General features: G+C 42.0%; 1 protein-coding gene across 1 annotated transcript in view; it reads right to left on the reverse strand.

Annotated features, from left to right (window-relative positions):
- MYO16 (myosin XVI) overlaps positions 1 to 24,690 on the reverse strand; it is a 545,578-nt gene that overhangs the window by 352,757 nt on the left and 168,131 nt on the right. The window contains exon 7 of the mRNA XM_090022346.1: positions 22,365 to 22,490. Coding sequence (XP_089878472.1) covers positions 22,365 to 22,490 — 126 coding nt within the window. The remainder of the gene's footprint in view (positions 1 to 22,364; positions 22,491 to 24,690) is intronic.

Raw genomic sequence — 24,690 nt, forward strand, 5'->3', positions numbered from 1 at the left:
CAGTGCATGCATCTACACATGCAATAAATGTAAAGCAATAAACTCTGCAGCAGTCTGAGTCAGAGTAAACTACTCCCAGGTGCAGCATCCAAATATGAGCCTGGGATGGCAGTAATTTGAGCCAGTGTGGAACCCTACTCTATGTTAAGTGCATATATAGATGCAGGCAGTGTTATTTGACATAGAGAAATGGCATCTAAGATCAGAATCAACTTTTTATTGGAAAGACAACAAATCAATTTACTGTTTCTACTAAATTTCCAGTGCTTTGTTAATGGCCTTTTGTGGTTAAATGGAAATATCAGTGAAAGAAAAGTAATCCTCTCAGATATCCACAGCCTGCATTAATTGAATTAGTGATTATGACATTTTTACCAATGTCATAGCTTCCTTGTTATTATTAAGATGCAATTTCTGAATGTCAAAGGGAATTTGCATAAACTCTATTCCAGTTTCTGACTACATGCCTTAATGTATCTGAGGTCACTGCTACACCAAGATGATCTTTTGATGAGAGAGGGGTTTTTTTCCCCTCTATCACTGGAATCTACTGATAATACTATGAAATCAGACTTTTCTTCATGGAAATAATTTCAGGAAATACATAAAAAAAACTCTATGATCAAACAGAAGTTGCAAGATTGAAAATGATTTGCCTCTCAAAAAGATATTAGCAAGGAAAGCCATCTCTCATTACATCTGGAAACTACTGCTTGAGCTGTAAACAGACTCACTCAGTTTTAGTAGCAGAGAAAATATGCATGAAGATCCAGTAAAAGCACCTCTCTTTTAAAATTTCTATTCATACAATTTAATAAAAATATATAGAGTTTTCTCTCAAGTCCATCTTCAGACAGAGGCATAACTGGATGACTGAGTACCCTAGGTGGCAGTGTCTTATGGTGCTGCACCATTGGCTCTGTTCCTAGTGGTGTCGTGGTAAACAAACCAGCTGTTTTTTTGTACCCCCAGCAATGTCAGTGCACCAGTGTGTTGTCCTGGTCATCTCCCTTTGATACCTACTGCTTCAGATATGGTAGCTGGGAACACTGCTGTCCTGGGTTTGGCTTCAACAAGTGGTGGAAACCTGTCAAGTTTTCTTTGAGATGCTTGCAATACTTACAAACAGCAACAAGGGGAGATGAAGAATCCACTTTCTGAGATACAAGTAAGGATGCTTGGTGTCATTCCCTCCCCACTCCAGGCAGACCCAACTATCTGTCCTTTCCTCTTGTTGACTTGGGGAAGGGAAGGGATACAATTAGTGCTGCATAACCTGATCTGGGTTCTGGACACCATCATCACCTGCAGTACTGAGAAATGTTTACCTGATAATGATGTTAAAGGAAGCTAGAGAAGGATAGAGATTATCAAGGTTGGATCCAGGTGGAATTTTTATTCAGGCAGCATGGAGGGAGTCAATTGACTTCATAGCTCATTATGATCTTCTTGTTTCCTGTTAATCTCTCTTCATTCCACAGGTGTTAGCAATCCTCTCTCATTTTAATGGTCTTGATGTTACACTATTAAAGCTATTCTTTTTTCTATGATTTTGTCATCTGTTGGCCATTCCTGGCTATGTCTGTCTCCTATTGTACAGCCCTGCTGACTGTTTTCAGCTCTAATGAAAAGCATCAATTTAGGTGTAGTAATATAAACTCAGAAATGACTGACAGTGAAGTATTGGGGGCAGTGTCAAGACTCTCAAGAAGGCCAGATTGTGTGTTATGAATATGAATAAGAGAATTACATTCAACTATAATGACTACAGGACTAATGAAACAAAATCTTTTGACTATTTTTTGCCTGGTGTGTTACATTTTTTAAGCTCAATATACAATCTAGCCAATTAGTGCACATCCCAATAAGTTATATTTGTTTTTGCTTTGATCTTACACTGAATAATATAATGGTAGTCCTCTAACATGTTAGGAAAGCTTCTAGTTTCTCTGAAACTAGAGAAAAATGTGCGTTGCATTATGTATAATGATGCACCGCACCACCTTCACCACCCTTTCTAAAATCCTGGATCTGCCCAACAAAACTATGTACACAGAGTAAACTCTACTCTGTCTTTGCAAAGCTAGTCCATATGAAAAAAGATGCAGAACCTCTACCCAGAAAAATCAGGTTGCATATTATGACAGCAGGCTGCACATTATTATTGCATTCCCAGGAAACCTTTAAGGAAACCAACAGTGAATTGCATTAATGGAAACACTGTGCTCAATCTAAGATGCCAAGAAAATACACACATATAAGCAGCAAAAACACAGAAGGTGGGCAATGGAGCTGAACAAGCTAATGCAAAACTAATGAAACAAGGGGTGAGACACTGATGATTAGGTATAGAAAAAAGCCTGAATAAACTAGATAGTTTAATATTATAAAAGCTACACATACAATTCCTCTTGCCAAAAAAGACTAAGTTGTGTCAGTTAAATATGCCACTGGCTTAGGCACACAAATGCTGGCCAGCTTGCAGGCAGTGAGGCCTGTTGCTAGAGATAAGAAATTCTGTTGGTAGGGCAAGAAATAAGAGACATGAAGCAGTGGATAGCTGAAGATTCCTTGGGAACCACTGAGTCTCTGTATGTAGCCATGGCTATGCTGTCCACTCTAAACTGTTCTCAAATCTTGTTTTGCTTTTCCTGCTTCTTACTGGGATTTTTATTAGGGTTGGTTGAACTGTCTTTTGCTGTCTAGTCTGATTTATTCTCCCTAAGTGGTATACAGGTTTTCATGTCTCTAAGTTAGCAACTTGCAAAGGATGAAATAAAGCTCTCTGAATCCCTTGCCTCAAAGCTCGTTGAATGACTTCCCTAAGCTTTGGTGCTCCTCTCTCACAGCTTTCCTCTCCCTCTACCTTGGGGTCACTCCCATTAAACCTGCAAATTCATAGATCTTAAGATGTAATGTGCTAGCTTCCATATTCAGTGAATATGTATTCCCTAATTTATATATTCGTGCAGTTGTCCAATGCTTCAGTTTTCTCTATTAGAATCCATCAATAAACTTTGCTAAATCTAATATTCCTTCCACAACCCATGTCTTTCCCAGGGTCTACACTTAGCATTTCCTGCCCTTCTTCCCTGAATTCTGTCCATTCCTACATCCTCTGGCTTTTTTAGTTTCTTAAACTCCATTCTTCTCATCCCTATACTAAGGCTTAATGTGCACCCTCTGTTCCCCTTGTCTACAACATTCCCTCTACTTTGTGTGTCCATTCTCACTTTAGTTTCCCAGTTGTATGGTTCAATAATCCCCTGCAACTGTTTTTATCCTGTCAAAAACAGTCTCCTCAATCTGGCTCCTCCATGCCTCCAGTCCCCACTCAGAGGGCACATCCACATGACACATTTACTGCAGAGTAGATTCTACTCAGTAGACTAATTAACTTTGTCGTAAATGTCTGGCATCTGCATGTGTGGCCCTATTAGGAAACTAACACTGTAGCAGATTAGTACTTGTAAATACAAATACTATCTTGCTGCAGATTTTTTTTTTTACTTTACAGCACTGCACTTGTAGATGCTGATTCAGCTGGCTGGGGTAAGAGGGTGCTTCAGTGTGGGGGCTGCCTGCCACCTAGCCCCACACTGGAGCACACTTATGCCCCAGCTAGCTCCTCCGCAGCACACTGAACTGGGTCAGAGCAGACCCAGGCTCACAGGCTGACCCCACCAGGGCCCACAAGCAATAAACTCTGGTGCCGGAGTTTATTGCTTCACTTTTTTAGCATCCGTAGATGTTCCCAGTGTCTGCTTCCCCATATTTCTTCCACTATGGGTTTCATTCATTGCCTCCTCCTCACCCCATGCTTTCCAGCCTCAGATTTCCTTCATACATCATTCTCTAAACAATCCCACATCCATGACTACAAAAAACCCTAGACAAAAAAGCACGGGGAGGGGCAAGAAAAGTGAGATTTATAGCATCAGATCAATGCATTATTTTGAAGAACCTGTTCAGCAATCTCATAATACTTCTTTACATAGAAACAATGTGTGAAATCATCAGTGATTACGTTTATGTGAAAGGGTATTCATGATGACACTTAATTCAAACATGGACATTTAATGTACCAGCACTGATCATGACAATATTAAAGGCAATCTAGAATCATGACGTATTATTTAGGTTGCACAACCCTTCTCACTGTATTCAGAATATATAATCAGTATATATCTTGTTTTCATTAGCAAACATATTTGTCAAAGTATAATTATTTTGGTCACAACCTTTTATTCTATGCATCTTCCACAGAACGGATTTTTTAATTCAAACAAAATAATTCATCTATTTCTTAAAACAAGTCTACCGAAAGGAGGGAAAACCCATATTATTCTGGTGATCTCTTATTTGAGAAACTATGGTCCCTCCATGATTCAGAGCATGGATGTTAAAATCTGATGGGGAGGGAGAAGAGAAAGTAAACTTTGTGTCAGAAATAAACTTTTTGCTGTTCCTGTGAAAATATACCAAGAATTGGCTCAGACTTTAAAAAAGAATCATAATTTGCACATTCTCACTAGTGAATTCTTAAATTTTGGCAGCCAAATTCCACAAAGAGTCTGAAGAGACAGATAACACTGGGGAGGCACGTGGAGGTCATGGCTGGAGGGAGAGGGGCTGAGTGGAAGTGAAGACAGCAGAGGGGACTCAGTGAGGCGACTGGAACTTACTGAGTGAGTAGACTGGAACAAGGATGGGAAGTCCAAAAAGGTAAGACTAAGGCTTGGCTGAGCGAGAAGACATAAATAGGGCTGAGACATCTGAAGAGTAGAGACAGGGACTGATTAGTAGGGCTGTGTGAAGTGTTGGTCCCCGATTTGATTTGGTGGAGATCTGGCCTGATTCGGTGGCTGAATCTCTGAATCTGAATCCAATCAGAGGGCCCTTTAATCTCTCCAAATTGAATTGGAACCCTCTGAATCGATTTGGAGAGATACGGAAAGATTCAGGGATTTGGACGTAGACAGATTTAAATGTTTTTTCTACATACCTCTAGGTAGCAGGTGGCTCATGAATGCTGTGATGCTGGGGCTCATGGAGTATCCCACAGGAGTGCACTAAAAAATGTAGCAATATGCATCACAGAAAAGCCCATAAGGATATTCTGTATTCAGAGGTGGATTTAAACAGCATAGAGTAAATAAGGTCTGAGGCCAGACATTGAACAAATAGAAGAAAACTAAACATTGAATAGTGGATGTGCCAGTTTGGAGAACCTGTCCATGTATAGCTTGGGGATCTTAGGAGTAGGGACAAAAGTTGCACATAAACTGGCTTAAGTGATCAAAAACAGTTTAAACCCATAACTGATTCAGTCCCCCAGATTCCCAGGATGCTTTGCAGTCCTGGGCTGTGCTGTCTGCTTTAGGGGAGTAAGACTGGTCTCACCACCTATTTTCACAGAGCTGAGGCAGTAAAACCTCTGCTTCATACTTCTGCCTATGCCTGCGAGTCTGATGGGATGGGAGGGCAGAGGAATGGACCCCAGGCTCTCCTAGCCTGGGTCTGCACAGCACAAGGCACCCTCTGTGGAGGTTATCACTGCCCCCTCCACAGCCCTTCAAGACAGGCTGGTTTTGCTGTAGCCCCACCACCTGCCAGCAATCCTTGCCTCCAAGAGGTGAGGGAGGGCAGGGAACACATCCACCCAGCCCAGCACTGGACACCCAGATGGGGTCTGCAAAGCACAAAGAAAGGAAAGCCGCCACTGCTGGACTCTTCCCCTCCTCCAACCCCTGCAGCCTAGAGAGCTGGGCTTGGATCCATTAGCCCTACCCCCTCAGCAGCTGACTTTGTCTCCAATGGGCTGGGAAGGTGGAAAGAATACCACCCCACCACCCAGCACTAGCCCCCCAGGTAGGGTCTGCAAGGCCCAGGGGGAAGCCTCCTCTACTGGGCTTTTCACCCTCCCTGCTGCCTAGACAGTGAGGGTGGGATCCCTTACCCTACCCCCTCACCAGCTGATTTTGCCTCTTAGGGACTGGGGGAACAGGGAGAACACCCACCCAGCCTGCCAGTGGATCCCTATTGTTGTCTGCATGACCCAGGAGGGAAATCCCCCTCCACCAGGCCTTGTGCCCCTCCGCCCAACCCTGCAGTGCTGAGAACAGGACTCAGATCACTTAGCCCCAGCTTCTCACTAGCTGCCCTTGCTTCTGAGGGGCTGGGGGAATAAAGGAGAGGAGGCAGGAGAACGCACCCACCCAGGCTGGCACTGGACCCCCAGATGAGGTCTGCAGGGCAGGGAGGGAAGACTTTTCACCTGCCTGCAGCACAGACAGCCAGGCTGGGATGCCTTAGCCCTTCCCCTTTGCCAGCTGCCCTTGCCTCTGAGAGGCTGGGGGGAGGAAGGAGGCAGGATGCATCCTTGCCAGGGGTGGGGAGCCCCCACTGAGGCTGGGGGATCACCAGCTCCAAGCTGGAGGGACTGTTTCTTCTCCCACTTCTGGGGTGGGGTCAAGCCCTGCAGGACTATACTGAGCAATGGAAGGGGTAGATCCCCACTCTACACCAGCCAAAGGGCTCTGGGACCAGTGGGGAGTGCCCACTGAGGCTTGGGGATCTGGCCTGCTCAGGACTGAAGGGACCATTCCCCACTTGGCGGGAACAGTAAGGGGTTCGGGTGTGTGTGCTGGGCAGCCATTCAAGGATGACCCCTGCTCAGCTGCATTCAGGTGCCTTCAGCAGTGGCTGGCAAGGAAGCTCCAGTGCTCCCCACCCCCCCCCCCCCAGCTATTGGTATGGGCCACTATAAGGGCCTGGCTGCCTTTCCAGTTTCAAAAATGATCATCAGTTTACTTTATTATCCATTCATTCTACACAGTTTAGAGAAACTTGCAAACACTGAATCAATTCAGTCTTGCACTTTTTGACTGTCTATACTTAGCTTAGATCAGACTGCAAATTGAATGCGGGGCTTCTCTGATTTCCTATATTGTCTCTTTACCTCCGTTCTGGTCTTCAAGTGGTAGAAAAATAATGCTCAAAGTAGGTTATTGATGAGAATCCCTTCTATTAATTCAGTAGTCCTTTAGGAAAAAAGGCCCAGAACAAAATATATTTGTGAATGTGAACCAACTAAACAGTGGATCACTTGCTGCAGGGAACGAGGGGAACTTCAATCAAATCATAGAATCATCATAGAATCATAGAACTCCGGTCAGAAGGGACCTTGTAGATCTTTCATAGATTTCATAGACATTAGGGCTGGAAGGGACCTCAGGAGATCAGAGTCCAGCCCCCTGCCCAAAGGGCAGGAAGTCAGCTGGGGTCATAGGACCCCAGCAAGATAAGCATCCAATTTACTCTTGAAGGTGTTCAATGTAGGTGCTTGAACCACCTCCGCTGGCAGACTGTTCCAGACCTTGGGGGCTCGGACAGTAAAGAAATTCTTCCTTATGTCCAGCCTGAAACGGTCTTGCAGGAGTTTGTGACCGTTCGACCTCGTAATCCCTTGGGGCGCTCTGGTGAACAAACGTTCCCCCAGATCCTGGTGGTCACCCTTGATAAACTTATAGGTGGCCATCAGATCACCCCTGAGCCTACGCTTTTCCAGGCTACAGTCCCATGGCTCTCAGACTGTCATCGTAAGATCTGTTTTCCTGACCTCTGATCATGCGCGTGGCTCTCCTCTGGACTCTCTCAAGCTTCTCCACAGCATTTTTGAATTGTGGAGCCCAAAACTGGACGCAGTACTCCAGCTGCAGCCTCACCAAGGCCGAGTACAAGGGGAGAATGATGTCCCAGGATTTGCTCGAGAAGCATCTATGGATGCAAGCCAGCGTTTTGGTCGCTTTACTAGCCGCAGCATCGCATTGCAGGCTCATGTTCATCTTGTGGTCAATGATGACCCCCAAGTCTCATTCTTCTGTAGTGGTATCCAACTTAGCACTGCCGAGCCTATAAGAATGCTGCAGGTTTTTCCTCCCGAGGTGGAGAACCTTGCATTTTTCGGTGTTAAACACCATCAGGTTCTCGTCCGCCCATTTGCTGAGCTTGTCCAGATCAGCCTGGATCACCCGCCTATCTTCTGGCATGGATGCTTTGCCCCAAAGTTTGGTGTCATCGGTGAACTTGGCCAGGCCACTCCTGACTCCAATGTCCACATCGTTAATGAAGATGTAGAACAGTATGGGTCCAAGGACAGAGAGCCTTGAGGGACCCCACTGGTCACAGGACACCACAATGAGTGACTGCCATCGATTACAACCCTCTGGGTCCAACCACGGAGCCAATTTCCCAGCCAGCGAATCATGGTGGAGCCAAGGTCACAACTGGCCAGTTTGGCCAAGAGGTGATCATGGGATACCAGATCAAAAGCTTTTTTGAAGTCAAGATATATGACATCAATCTCTTCTCCCTCGTCCAGGTGATAGGTCACCTGGTCATAGAAGGAAATGAGATTGGTCAAACAAGACCTACCCGCAACAAACCCGTGCTGGATGTCCCTTAGGATGTTAGTCTGGGCCAGTCCATCAAGGATGGCCTCCTTAATAAACTTTTCTAAAATCTTCTCCGGGATAGAAGTACGGTAATGGGCCTGTAGCTGGCCAGATCCACTCTCCTCCCTTTCTTGAAGATCGGCACCACACTGGCCTTCTTCCAGTCTTTTGGCACTACACCAGAGCGCCAGGAGTTTTCAAAGATCCGTGCCAGGGGCTGGGCTATGACGCTCGCCAGCTCCTTGAGTACCCTGGGGTGCAGGTTGTCAGGGCCGGCTGACTTGAAGGTATCCAGCTTCTCAAGGTGTTCCTTCACGAGGTCAGCATTTATGGAGGGTAGGGGATCCCCATCACCCGGATCTCCCTGTCCCATAGCAGGCATGGGCGTCCCATGGGACTGATGAAAGACTGACGCAAAGTACCTATTTAATAGGTTGCCTTTTCCTGGGTGTCAGTTGTCGGTTGCCCCATCTGGTTTAGCAGAGGTCCAACATTGCCCTTGCTTTTCCTCCGGCTCCACACATATCTGAAAAAGGACTTTTTGTTGTCCTTGATGCTTAAAGCTAGTTGGAGTTCAGTTGCAGCCTTGGCTTTCCTGGTTTGCTCCCTGCAGGACCGGACCAGTGCAGAATAATCCTCCTTGGAGGTGAATCCCGTCCTCCATCCTTTGTAGGCTTTCCTTTTTAGCCGCAGGAGGTCCGCTAGGTCCCTAGAGAGCCAGGAGGGCTGCTGTGCCTTCTTGCTGCCTTTTCTTTTGTGTTGGAATAGATTTACTTGTGCCTTGAGGATCGCTTCCTTGAGAAGCAACCACTCTTCTTGAACTCCCATCTCCCTGGGGTCACGGTCCCTGAGGGCCTGACCGAGAAGCCTCTTGAGCTTGTCAAAGTTGGCTTCTCTGAAGTCAAGGACTTCTGTGTTGCTGACTGACTTGCCAGCTTTACGGCAGATGGTGAAGGTGATCAGCTCGTGGTCGCTGTCACCCAGCTTCTCATCGATCACTAAGTCGCCGATTAGGTCGTCCCCCGTAGCCAGTACCAGGTCGAGCAGCGCTTTGCCTCTCGTTGGCCCATAGACTTCTTGAGTCAGGTAGAGGTCATCCACGCACGAGAGAAAGCTTTGCAACTGCTCGGATTTTGCTGAGTGATCTTCCCAAGAGATGTCCGGGTAACTGAAGTCCCCCATGACAACCAAGGTCCTGGAGGAAGCGGCCTCAGTCAGTTCCCGAGCGAACTCCTGGTCAAGCTCAGGATTTTGAGTGGGAGGTCTGTAATAGACTCCCACCGTTGTGTCCCCTGTGCCATTTTTCCCATGAATTTTTCCCAGAGGGTCTCTAGCTGTCCATGCCAGTCGCCAACATCAGCTTGCAGGGACATGTAGCTTTCCTTCACATAGAGAGCTACACCCCCGCCCCTTTTGTCAACATGATCCCTCCTGTACAGGGTATAGCCCTCTATACCCATGGTCCATCTTCAAGTCCGACCCTCTGCCTGAGCAGGAGAAAAAACTGGGCTCAAATGACTCCAGCCAGGTAGGCATCTAGCCTCCTCTTAAAGACCCCCAGGGCAGGAGCCAGCACCACTTCCCTTGGAAGTTGGTTCCAGATCCTAGCTGCCCTGACTGTAAAGTAGTTGTTACGGATGCCTCGTCTAAACCTACTCTCCAACAACTTATGGCCGTTATTCCTTGTTATGCCAGGGGGCACTAGGGGAAACAAAGTATCTCCCAAACCCTTCTCGTCCCCCCTAGTGACTTTACAGACAGTCACCAGGTCCCCCCTCAGCCTTCTCTTGTCGTGGCTGAACAGGTTCAGGTCCTGTAGCCTTTCCTCGTAGGGCCTGCCCTGCTGACCCCTGATCACGCGGGTGGCCCTCCTCTGGACCCTCTCAATGTTGTCCACATCCCTTCTGAAATGGGGTGCACAGAACTGGACACAGTACTCCAGCTGTGGCCTGACCAGTGTTGCACAGAGGCGAAGGATCACCTCCTTGGCCCTGCTTGAGATGCATCTGTGGATGCATGACAAGGTCCAGTTAGCCCTGCCAACCGTGACCTTGCATTGTCGGCCCATGTTCATCTTGGAGTCAATAATGACTCCAAGATCCCTTTCTGCCTCCATGCTCTCAAGAAGGGACTTTCCCATCTTATAAGTGTGCTGCTGGTTACTACTGCCCAAGTGCAGCACCCTGCACTTGTCAGTATTGAAGCATATCCTGTTTTTGGTAGCCTACTCTCGTAACCCATCCAGGTCTTGCTGCAGTCTTTCCCCGCCTACTAGCGTGCTCACCTCACCCCAAATTTTGGTATCATCAGTGAATTTAAACAGGTTGCTTTTGACTCCATTGTCCAAATCGCTGATAACGAAATTCAACAGCGCGGGCCCAAGGACCGAGCCCTGGGGGACTCCGCTGCCCACTTCTCCCCAGGTCGAATATGACCCGTCCACCACCACCCTCTGAGTACGACCCTTCAGCCAGTCACCTCATGAGACTTATCAACTGCTCAACAAAGGAAAATATATTTCTTGAGCATATTCAAAACAATTGTTCAAATCCTTTTGAAATAATTAGGGCTTAGTTCAGTGAAAAAAAACCTTGGTATGGGTTTGTGGGAATCTGCAATTGTTTTGGGGGGAAACACTATCAAAAAATGCAAGCTCGTGATAGTGTGAGATTAAATACATATTTTTTGACTGAGAGAGGTTTGCTATTATAATATTGAGATATGATTATTTAATGAGCCATGAGCATTCATTTCAATGTAGGGGGGCATTAAGGAAAATGAAACAATAATTCATAGTAGGGTCAGATGACAGTGTATTAATATCAAAAGCAAAGCAAAATAGGATTACCACTGCCTGTACTTTCAGAGGCAAGTAACATAGATGTAATTCTTACTGTGAATGACATGCTTGAACTGAGGAGACTGTCTAGCACTATTCTATCCTGCTGGATTGACAAAGTAAACTCACTAAAGAATCACAGAAAATTACGGTTGGAAGGGACCTCAGGAGGTCATCTAGTCCAACCCCCTGCTCAAAAGAGAATCATCCCTAATTAGATCATCTCAGACTATGCTTTGTATAGGTTGGTCTTAAAAATCTCCAAGTATTAAGATCCCACAATGTCTCTGGATAGCCTGGTCCAGCACCTTACTATCTTCTTAGTGAGAAAGTTTTTACTAGTATCTAACCTAAACCTCCCTTGCTGCAACTTGAGACCATTGCTCCTTGTTCTGTTATCTGTCACCATTGAGAACAGTTTAGCTCCACCCAGGTAGCTGAAGATTGTTATTAAATCCCCCATCCATTTTCTCTTCTCCAGACTAAATCAGCCCAGTAACCCCAGATTCCTCAGCCTTACCTCAGATGCCATGTTCCCAAAACCTCAAACATTTTCATTGGTCTATGCTGGACTCTCAAATTTGTCCACATTATTTCTGTAGTGGGAAGCCCAAAACTGGACACAGTACTGCACATGTGGCCTCACCAGTGTCAAACAGAAGGGAAAAATCACTTCTTCGATCTGCTGCCAACACTCCTATTAATACAGCACAGTATTAATTAGCCTTTTTAGCAACAAGGGCATGCTGCTGGCTCATATCCAGCTCCTTGTCCACTGTAACCCCCAGATCCTTTTCCGCAGTGTAACCCCCAGCCTGTACCAGTGCATAGGATTCTTCCATCCTACGTACAGGACTTTGCACTTGTTCTTATTGAACCTCATGAGATTTCTTTTGGTCCAATCCTCCAATTTGTCTACGTCTCTCTGAATCTTATTGTTTGATCTCTGAAAGTTTGATAATAGAACTTGATTACCCTAGATTTTACACACTCCGATACACTTGGTTTAATACATCAGCACTTCTATGTGCACATTTTAATGGATAGTTTAGATATGATGCTGTAAAGATAAGACACTCACTTCAAAGCTTTTCTTTGTAACTTAGCAGCAGCTAAGTTGATGCTGCATACCCATTTAGACCCCAACATTTTTAACAATCTAAATCTTTAAGCATCGTTAACTTCCTCCTTTGTAAAAATTCATTGAATTTTTTCATTCCACATGTTAAACCATGTACTGTCTTCTTGTTCTATACAGGTGAAGAATGATAGTGTCATCTTTTTTGCAGTTAAGTCTGTTGAAGCAGTAAAGACTGATCTTCATTCTTATTTGGTATTTTATAGGATATGCATAAAAGTAAAACTTTATTTACAAAAAAGAGTTATGGTTGAAAGTGTACTTTATCAGTGATCACCTTGAAACAATATTAAGTGTTCTTGACAATAATACTACTTCTTAAAATGTCTAAGAAGTCTGGAATATTAAGAGTATCCACCACTTCACTCTATCATAGAACTCCATCACTTGCTTTCATGTTATTCAGTTTACACAGCACCCAATAATATTTGCCCCATAAACTTTGCAAAAATATATATCAAAGACAAAATAAATAAGAACACAGCTTTTGTTTAGAGGTGCCCATTCCTTCTTTCATTCTTTCTTTTTTTTTTTTTTTTGAGCAAAGACCAAGAATGTCATCAAAGTTGGCATATGCAGTGGATAGAAGCATGCCAGTCTAGTACATCTTAAGAAAAGTCCTGGTTAAAATTCAGAATTTGAGTTCCATGTGAAATGTACAATTTTGAAAACATTTTCATTCTGAACCCATAAAGAAGCTAAATTAGAAAAAAAATGTCAGAAAGAAAATACTATATTTTTTTATTTTGGAAAGAATTGAACTCTTGCAATCTGTATTTCTCAGAATGAAAAATCAGGGCCAGCTGCCCAGGGATGCTTGGGCTTCCTTGGTTGTGCCAGAGTCATGGGCATCCTGAGAATCTTCCAGTGAAGAACAAGGAGTCTAGAAACCTTGAAACCCCTGATCCAGCCAGGACTTCCAGGGTACCCCCTGCACAAAAGTATCCCACAAAACTTCGGAGCAGTACTTTGGTGCAAGTGGTATTTTCCAAATAAACAATATTTGCTGGGAAACTCCTAATCAGATGAATCTCACAAAAGCAAAACTTTTCTTCTACAGGCAGAGGATTGATGGATACAACATGCGTGAGAAAATCCTGGACTCCTATGAGAACTCTGACCTAAACACAAAAATGACCAAAGATAATTGATTAGCCACCAGGGGACTCCTCGCTTCTCAACCAACTGCTGAGGGTACCCTGACCAAAAAAAGTTGAAAACAGCTGTTGTAGTGGGTGTGTGATATAGACCACTAGGGCAGGAGGAAGTAGTGGATAGGCTTTCTTCAAACAACTTGCGGAAATTTCCCAACAACAAGCCCTAGTTCTCATGGGGGACTTCAATCACCCTGACATCTGCTGGGGCAATACAGCAGTGCACAGACAATCCAAGAAGTTTTTGGAGACTGTAGGGTACAACTTCCTGGTGCAAGTGCTGGAGCAGCCAACTAGGGGTCATGTGCTTCTTGACCTGCTGCTCACAAACAGAGAAGAATTGGTGGGGAATGTAGCAGGGGTTAGCAAGTTGGGCAGCAGTGACCACGAGATGATTGAGTTCAGGATCCTGAGGAAAGGAAGGATGGAGAGCAGCAGAGCAAGGTCCCTGAACTTCAGAAAAGCAGACTTCGACTCACTCGAGGAACTCATGGGTGGGATACCCTGGGAAGCTAGTGTGAGGGGAAGAGGAGACCAGGAGAGCTGGCTGTACTTGAAAAAAGCCTGAGAGTGCAGGAACAAACCATCCAATGCACAGGTGTAGTACTGCAGTGATTATAATTGCTTTGATTGCTTGTCTTGTTATTGACTATAATTGTTTATTTTGTTATTTCTCTTTTTATATAAGGAAAAGATTTAACCATTAAAAAAAGTTAATCTTGTTATGATTTACTAACCATTAAGATTAACTTTATCTTGTTATAATTTAATCAGTCATTATTAGTGTTTGGAATTAACCATCTATTTCAAATTTCTTATTGCTTAGCATAAAATATATTTGACATTGGTCTCATGATTTTAGACATGTTTGACTCATGACTTCAGAATTTAAATTTAGTATAAGGAGAATGCTTGTGTAAGGGTTTGCAGAATGTCTGAAAAGAGATAACGAAAGAATGAATGATAGACATATGTGGCAGCGAGGGAAGAAGACTGGCCTCTTACAGCAGGTGAAAATAACTTTCTGTGGTTTAACGGTTAAGGGCTTCAGTGAACTCGAGTCAGCAGTGAAGGATTACCAAATACTAAATCATGCTCCATCCTGATGGCTGAAGACTGCAAGTGACGGCCCCTGAAGATTACAAACCACAAAGCCAGAAGGTCACAACCTACAAATCCCAGCCTGCCAACAGGACAAGTTGTGTCTGACTCAGAGGAATCCAGAAGCTCAATGAACAGCTATTACTATAAAAAATGAACACAAAGACAAGGCTTTGGGGTTTTTTCCACCTGCAAGAAGGAGTTTTGTGCGCTTTCAACAAGACCTGACTCCAACTCTCTTGGTCAGCCTGGCTGGCCACCAGACCGACCTTGAGTAACTTTGCAACTTGGTAACACCTTAACCCTTATAGGACTGTCTAACTTCTGTGTGTGTATGCTTGTTTCTTTGGATGAATGAATAAATGAATAAATATGCAGGCAAATGAGTGAAGCAAATAACTTTATTATTCTTTATTCTTTTCACGTTGCATGTTTTATGTTGCAATAAATGTGGCATTTTGCCTTATCCCCTGATAAGATTCTGGCTTGTTTTTAATTCACATTGTATGCCCTGTGCACACAACACAGGAAAACTAACAAGTGTGGCAACAGACCAGCTTGGATTAGCAGAAAACTCTTCAGTAAACTAAGTCACAAGAAGTAAGCTTTATAAGTGAAAACTCATAGAAATAAATAGGAAGCAGCATAAGAGCATTGGCTCAGGCATGCAGAGATGAAGACAAGAAAGCCAAAGCTCAATTGGAGTTGCAGCTAGCAAGTGATACAAAGGGTAACAAGAAGGGTTTCTACAGGTATGTCAGTAGCAAGAGCAGGATCAGGAAAAGTGTGGGAAAAGATTAGATTTTGATGTTTTGTGAAAATTTCAGGATTTCTTCTGAACCATCTGTTCCCTGTCAAAGGTAAGGCTAGGGGACAATTTGTTCATTCAGATATACTTGCCAGGAAGGCATAATTCAAACACCTAAGAAGCCAGAGTTGACACAGGTGGGTATGGAGTGGAGTAAGGGAAAAATACTGCTGTGAGGAGATTGTCTCTTACTGCCAAAAGCCAGATTAACCCTTCCTAAACCAATAAATGAGATAGTGAGCAATAATATATGATGAGCAATAATGCAAACCCCTTAATTAGGCAGCAATTGCAGGGCCAAGACAGAGTTAACTTGGCTGTTGGCAGAAGCAATTTCCCTCCCAGCAGCACCATCTCCCATGGGAAGGCAGTGTGAGGCTGAGGAGGGTACTCCTTTACCTCTCTACTGTGCAATCAGAGCCTCAAGCCCCCCTGCTTCCATTCTGGTTCCATGCATCCATTTTGGCACCCCACTTTATTGAGCACTTGGGGCTCATGCCTTGGTTGCCCACCCTTAGTTATCCTACTGATGTAAACAGAGAACAGTGTGAGTTTTTATGTACACAGCAAAGATGATAAAGGGTTCACTTTTGTACCTTTCACATACAAATGTAAAGGAGTTGCTTCTCTTGTCTCTATTTGATCTGACTCATCCATTCAGAGTCTAGGTTTCTAAAATATTAGTTTATCTTTCTCTGGAATTGCCATTCTCATTGTAAACATTAATGCATATCAAGCTAGAACCAAATGTATTTTGTTAGGTGTCCTGCTATTGTATAGATTTATCACTCTCATGAAGTTTCCATGTGAGACTCCTAAATAAAAAAACAGCTGCAAACATACAATACAGAACCCTTTCCAAGAAAATGAAATTATAAATAGCGTAAAATGTATACAGTTAATTTTAAGAAATGCCATTAATAAATGTTATTGCTCATGATAATTTAATTCTCCTCAAAATTCATCACCTATTCATCTTCAAATGTATCTCAACTGTAATTATACCAATGGTGATATATTACTTTTCTCAAAATGTTACTGATGCCCATAAAACACTGCATAAAAGAAAACTTGCAGTTGTTTAAAATAAATCATTGCATATGCACATAAATTTATATTCAGGGGAAAAGATATTTTTTAAAAAAACCATTATAAGAATTGCAATTAAAACTGCCCTGGTGGGTTATCAGCTGGGTGAAATATTTTCCCTCACATCTAATCTGGCTTTACTGACAAAAAGTTAAATATGATTTACTTGCAATGTCTTATGAACACCCAGGGTCATATGCATCTTTTAAGAAATTGTAAATGATCTATGGCATTAATAAGAAAATATATCCAACATTGTGCCTTTCAGTAACAATACACACAAAAAAGTATATTTGGGGTTTTTTGCACTGAATATTACTGTAGTATTGCCTCCTTTGTCCTTCATCAAAGATATTGGTAGGTAGGGCATAATCTTATGTTTTTATTTTGCACCCCAAAGTCTTTTGCGTGCTATCACAACACAACTACAGCTACTACTAATCATCCTCAACTTCTGAGACCTTTTATAACATCCAATATTTGCAGTTATAAAATTAGTACCTACAAGTTATCTGCATGCAGAAAACTACCTTATTACATACCTACAAAAAGGTAATAAGATGTGTCTGTAACCACAAACATTTTCTACCCTTGGACCTTTGTGCATTTTTATTGTGTGTGGTTTTTTTTTCAGGAACAACAGTGACGTACTAAAGCAAAAACTTAACTATAAATATATAACTAACATAATTTAGCAAAATTCTTCACTTAAACGTGCTTAATATTAAAACTGAGTTTTAAGTTCCATTCTTAAGTGTCATCTTAATTTGTCCTTCCCTGATATAGACCATCTGATGCCTGAAAGCTTGTTAAACAGCTCTCCCAACCACACAGGTGTTCCAATAAAATATATCACAAAAAACTTTGCTTCTTAACATTAAGCATATTCTTATTCATTGTAGGGACATAGACATGTACTTAAAGTTATGGAAAAAATGTAAATGAAGTGCTTTAGTCATGAATAGATAGAGGATTATTAATTTGCTAATACCAGTGGCCCACCAGCTGGATCCAGGCCCCAAAGTAACTACATCCAACCCCCAATACAGGGGATCAGCAGCACGTAGTTCAGCTTTGTATGTCCCCTTCTCTGCTGTGCACAGTGCTGATGATCCCCTTTACACCCCAAAAGTAAGCCCTCTTTCTCTCTCCCTCCCTCATCTCTGACATTGGCAGGCATCTCCCTCCACTCTCCCCTCTTACTGGAGGATAGTGTGACCTGCAGTACAGCCCAGTCACAAGCATTTGGCCCACTGCTCTAAAAGGATGAACTCCACTGGCTTATGTTCTTTCCTGAAACAGGGCTATAAACACTTATTTCAGAGACATCATTTGTAGTGTCATTAGATCAAATGAATAAATGCTTGGAACTAATTTTAAAAAGGATGCTACTCAGTTTTCTGTGCAAAGCTGAAACTTATGTGAGTAATTTCATGTATACGATCAGAGTCTTGCACTAAACACTCTAGACAGCAATACCTTAGCTATTTTTGTATCAAAATGCAAAAGTATTTGGGAAAACTGGGGGTCTTTTCACAATGTAAAGTTGCACACACTGATTCATTTCCTAACTTTTCTTCAGGCAGGTAAGCACTACTGAAGCCTGGGCCTCACCTGGGCAGAAGCTACTCACTGCTACCTATTTTATTCAAAACCTATTAAATTCAAAATGCAGAAACACCATTAGGAACAGGGGCCAAAATGAGGATTCCCTGCCTTCTGTGGCAGTGACCATTTGACTGAGCCACATGCCATCTAGCTTTCTCTCCCCTTGGTCCTAGTTATCTTTTCCTCTTGACCGTCTAGTGAGCCAGCAGGGAGGGGTGGAGGATACACTTGGTTGAGCACTTTGCCAGGAAGTGGGAGATGAAAGATTCAAACCTTCTGTAGGAAAACTGGGCCTAGAACCTGGGTCTTTATGTCCTTCAGAAAGTGCCCTGACTACTGGGCTACTAAACCAAAAGAATCCCTCCGCCTCCTTGCCATTTGACTTTCATACTTTCCTGGGGAGTTGAGTCTAATATCTATGTAAGTGACCCACAATTCCACATATGCAGCTGTTAGCCACTTAAATGCCATGTAACTGTTGAAAAACAAAGCTGGATTTGGACCTATCTTGTGAAAGTTAGGAAATCTGTTCTCCAGTTAAGGAATGAGGGGGGGAGCTTTGTGTTTGTGATTCTCTCTTTAATGTCTGTAAAGATAATTTCTGTGTATTGTATTTAACTGAGTATATGTTTGGAGTCAAATGTTTGCCATTGAACACAGTCCAAGCAGATGGGCTATATCAGCTCCAGTGATCCATATAAGCGTCTGGAAAGATGAAACAATTATATTGATTTAAAAGGGTGGGAAGGAACTTACCATATGTCCAGCTGATCCTTTGGAACTGTTTTTTTTTTTGTGTGTGTGTGACCGCTCTCTCCTCCAGTGTGTGGAAACTAAATGTCTGTAAATTAGGCCCCTGGCAGATGTTCAATTAAATGTGCAATATGATCTGATTCATAAGCCCAACAATCACTCCTCCTACCATGCTACACACGCATGGCAGGAGTCGTGGGGTTGCGGATCAGATCTCAATCAAGCCCTTATTGTTGGTGTAACAAGTAGCAAACCAGCACACCTGACTTGGAGTGCCAGTCAGCCGATAAACAGCCCCTACCTTGTGAGCCCATCAGAGCCTTTGACCCCAGTGCAGCCCTGTGGTTGGAACTGCCAGTCAGCTGACTGGACCTCCCAGTCTCAGGTGGGCATCAGAGCCCTGGACTCCAGTTTGGTCCTAGGGCTGGGAGCCCCAATCAGGTGACTGGCCTGGCTACACATTCAATTTAAGCACAATGGGAACTTGTCACACAGTTATTACACACATTTTGTGTAATAACTTTGTGGCTTATTCCCTATTTTATCACACCATGAATCATGTGAATGCATGGCTGGGTTACTACTTGAGACATGCTTAACTAGTCAATCATGTCTTAAGTGTAATTTCTGCCAGGAACCTTAGGAACTACTTCATTCAAAAGTAACCTACCTCCATCTAGTTTTTACTTGGCACAAAATAAAGAAAAAGTGTTAAGTATCTGCCCCTTTTCTAATTCTGTATACTTGTTTAATCAGTCCATATCTTAGGATAATATTTTATATCTCTGGTGTGGAACAGAAGTAAAGTTCTTTGGACACAGCAACAAAGAGGTAATAACCACAGCAGCTGCTGTGAAATATCAGCATTGGATATGCCAGTATGAAGACCCAATGGATATGCCCACCAAGTCCCTCTGCACACTGGGTTGTAACATGCCTCTGCTCTGTTGAAAACATGGGCTCTCCACAAGCAACTGCATTCCCTTTCCTTCTATAGCAGACTCCCAGCTATTACACTGCAGAAAGGATCATTGCAATCCTTACTTTGTTATCCATAGAAATATTTTTAAAGGTTCTCTTCCCTTCTTCAATGATTGTAAAACCCAGCCATTTTAACAAAATTCACATAGGCAAAAATGTTACCAGAAAATAAAGAATGGCACACAATAAAATAGAATGAAATCAATAAATGTTAGCAAACACAATACACATAATTCATGCCCCATTTATTCAGAAATAATCAAGTGATAAATTTCTCTTTGAAAAAAAGAAAGAAAAATTCTCTTTGAATTTATCTTTTTAAAAACATGCAATTACACTGGAAACCTATTCATGTAGATTCCAGGGTTTACATTTTCTTTGAACCCTGGTATCAAACAAAATTATTCAGATAGAATTATACAGAGCTTTTGAAATATTCATTTTTAGAATTGCAGATACAGTGTACTTTAGAAGTAAAAATTTATATTTAAATTTTAAAACAATTTGTCTCAAGTTCATTATTTTTTCCTGGCTACCATTTTCCTACAAAAGAACGTTATTTGTTTCCCTGAGTAGTAGAAAGCAGATGTTAGAATCCATTTATATAATAAAAATGAAAACACAAACCATAAGGAGACATGGTTAGTATACTAATTAATGTGTAATTTAAGCAACATAGCTTCTTAAATATTTTTATAAAAGTGAAAATAAATTATGTAAGCAGACACACTAATTAAGTTTTGTAACTTGGTAATTCAAAACTTTTACACATTTATGATAATGATTTGAACTGTATTGTTACAAGTTATCCTATTTGCATTTTGTGAATATGAAAGGGTACTTAAAATGTGGTCCTGATATCTAGTCCTGGATGCATAGACTTAAATAGGAGAACCTCTAAAAATAATTTTTAAAAGCCTCATATCTTCTCAGCCTACTCTCTCTAGCTTTCCCAGCCTAAAAACTAGTAGACTATTTCAAATAAATTAAGCCCATCATAAAGAACAAATTCTTTATGTCTCTAATATCAACATCTACACCTCATAAGTCATAGATTTAGTTATATAAGTAGTAGAATTAGTTGCATAAATTGTTCTATCAAACTGAATAGAGATGGCCCCAGAATTGATGTACTGAACCATTGATTCTCTGTGGTTATAGGGGACAAAACTAGGAGATTGGGCTCAAGATGTAGCATAGGAAATTTAGGTTGAAGTTTAGGAGGAGCTTTCTTACTATGAGGCTGGTCAAGCATTGGAACAGGCTACCTAGAGAATATGTGGTATTTCTACCCCTAGAAATTTTCAAGAGCAGGTTAGACAGACACCTGGTTGGCATGGTTTAATCAAGGATAATCCTACCTTGATAAAGGGGCTGAACTAAATGAACTTGTAGGGTCTCTTCCAGCCCTACTTCCCTATGGTGATCTTTAGTAATACCAATCTTGTGGTTTCTTTTTCAAATACTTCCACATCTTTTCTTTCTTACAGAATTTAATTTCTCCAATATCCTCTATAAATGTAAACTATTTATTCCTCACAGCATTACCTTGAAACAGGTTAATAGCATTACCCTCATTTTACAGATTGGGTACCTTAGCCCTAAAGTTTTAGAAGCATCTACTAACCGAAACTACAAAAACTAAGAGGCACCAGAACATGACTACATTGACTCCATGCCACCATGAAGCATGATTTGTCCAAATGCTGGAAAAGACAAATATTAAAGTGGTGCTAACAGTTCCCCAGCTCCATGATACTTTGCACTTCCCCAGCAAAACCAACCATCCTCCCCATCTCCCTCCTACAGGGTACACAGGCTAGCCTGGCCCAAAGCTATCTGTTCCAGCTGAGCAGGGACATATGCTCAGCAACACCCCCCACCACACACACACCACCCCAAATTCTGGCCAGAACCACTGCAGGTATCTGGCTGCATTCCTGGAATCAAAAGCTTCAATCTATGCAACTTATACTTACCTACGAAGACTGAATCAATTCAGCTTCAGGCTTTTTGACTATGTGTGCTTAACCTTAGAGGGCAACAGTAGAGTATTTTGGGCCCCCTCCTGGACAGTCCTTGTCCTGTACCTTTATGTGGATGAACTGGCTAAATCTGGCCTCTGTCAAAGTAAGATATTTCCAAAAGAATATAAAACAATAATGTTTGCTTTGTCTCTTTCAAAATCTCAACACAAGTCATATTTTTAGTGAAGCTAAAGTGTATATGGATAGCAGTAGATTGTTATTTAATGAGCTCTATCAGGTTGGCAATCTTGTGATGCTTATCTTCCAGTGGTTTCTATTATTTTACGCCTCTTTACAATACAAAAATATTCAGTATGGTTTTTTTATATTTAAAATACAACAAAGCCTTTAACTGGAACATGTTTACTATTGCATCATCCACTGAAAACCATGGAAAAATCATACCCTACCTGCCCATATTTTGCAGCTAAATGCAGAGGGGTCCAGTACCAATTATCCACTACATTGAGATCAGCTCCATGATCGAGTATCAAGGATACCACATCCTTATATCCATTTGCACAGGCCATGTGTAGCTGCAAGTAATAAAAAGGCAGTTTATTATTTTAGAGCATTAATCTAGGACATAAATGATTAATACATGTTTTAACATCCTCAAACACTTAAGGGGGAGGCAGGGAGCATAGTTCTTTCAAAACAGAGAAATTATGAAAATGGGAAATGCAAAACATGTTTCAGAACAATATTCTCCAAACTGTGCAGGAAATCAGATAACATGTTTTCAACATTTATAATTTAGAGCAGAAAGATACAGAACAACATGAATCCTAGTCAATCATCACTGATTCCAGTCTATTCTCACCCAGACTTTTCTCTTTTCCCAGTTTTCTCCCCACTCCACCTTCCCTTCCCCAAAACACCTTCTTTTTTTTAACTTTATCAGTCCTAATCCCGTCCAGAGTCTCAGAAATCTCCACAAGTTTCACAAGCAAGGCAAATTCACAAATTTCAACAGACCATGTCTATGGCCTAATTTTCTTTTGTCACAGTTTTTAAAGTCCCACATGAGAGCTGCTGCTGTTTTACCATTGTAAATTTAATGCATTAGCACAGAATGAAAGTAAGTTCACTGGGTTGGAACGAGGGATGCAGGGGAAATCCTCATCAGAGAAGAAAACCATTTATAGTTTTGAACTACTGTTATGTTTTCCTTTTCACTGGTATGGCCTCATTACATAAAAGATTTGATCGATTTGAAGAGGACCCCTTGACCACTTAACTCCTCACTTTCTTAAAGAATTAAAAGTACAACTGGTCTAAGAAAGGAGGATGGTAGAGATGTTATCCTTATTGGGAGCAGAAAGGGCAGTATGAGAGCTGAGATAAAAAGGAAAATGGTGAGAAAGGGGAAAAACAAAACTCAGAAAAAAATATTTTTTGTTCCTGAATGATTTTGGAAACTGAAAGTTAAACTGTGAAATTTATTGCATCAGTGCCTGGCTCCCCATATATCTTCATTTACATTTGTAAATTATTTTCATTACAGATGGAAAACAATAATTAAAATACATTTAATACAAAAACAGACAGAATATGTATATAAAAACGGGAAAGATATCCTAGAATAAATCAAATGCTACAAACTAAATGAAATATTAGATGAAAGTACAACATAAAATATACTGTATTGGGGATAATTTGGCAGTAGGGATTCCCAGTATGAACTCCAGTTTTTAGGCATGGAAAATAAGGGCATCTATTATCATATACTTTGAATGTCCCAAATGATTTAAGTTAGGAAATGATTTAGTTTATAGCTTAGAGGTATTTATTTTCTACTGGTTTTCTTCTGTGGATTCAGGCTTCTACCTCTGTTTATATTAGCAAAGGACATTGTAATTATGCTGCTTTAACCAGGAAGCTCAGTAGGGAAATGATTACAAAATAACTGCCTTTCCATAGCCAAAAGAGATAATCTCTGGCTAAATAAGCTCCCACAGTAACCCTACTATTAGGGTTTTGCAGTTCCAGAGTAGCTGCATGAACAGACAAACCTGAGGAGGGTTTGGGATTGGGTACTTTTTAGGATGTCTACATTGTTATTTAAAGTTGACCTGGAGGTCAGTTAGCTGAAACAACAGGAGTTCTCTCCCTTTTCACTTGCTACTGGTAGCTACTGCACATTGTGTTTCCTTTTCCTTAAACAGAGACCTTCTAGGAATCTATTTGTTGCTCTTATTGTGTTTGGCTCTACAGGTAGCAGAGACAGGAAAAGGGGGAATTAGGAGTGAAACTTGTGTAACTGCTCCTGGCAGTCTTCATGTGTTTGCAGCTTGCAGTGCCAGGGTGAGTTCTTAACATGTCAAGAACTGGTGAGCCAGAGAAAGGTTTGACCTCAGGTCCCTGAAGTCTAGTAGAGCTTCTGTGGATGGGCTGGACTGAAGATATTGGTTGAATTTAGGAGCTTACATTAAGCTGGTCAGACTGCATAGGTTTGAAGGTGGCAATGCCAGTAACACTAAATAGCAATGTAGATATATATTTTCCCTGTATTTCTTCAACCATGTTAACAATTTAGGCAGCTTGCTTTTGGCTAACTTTTGTCTTTATTATGCATGTAGCATCTCCATAGAGCAACAGAGTGGCTCAAAGATGCATAAGAATGGTTCAACTGTACACATCAGGGTTTAAACTGCTACTGAGCAGTGTGTGCTGAATACCTGAAAGAAAGTTATATTGCTCCTGAGATGCTGTTTTACTAAGCTGCTCTGATAT

The sequence above is a fragment of the Crocodylus siamensis genome, chromosome 1 (assembly GCF_052110815.1).
Source record: "Crocodylus siamensis isolate JL-2025a chromosome 1, ASM5211081v1, whole genome shotgun sequence".
In the NCBI taxonomy this organism is placed as follows: Eukaryota; Metazoa; Chordata; order Crocodylia; family Crocodylidae; genus Crocodylus; species Crocodylus siamensis.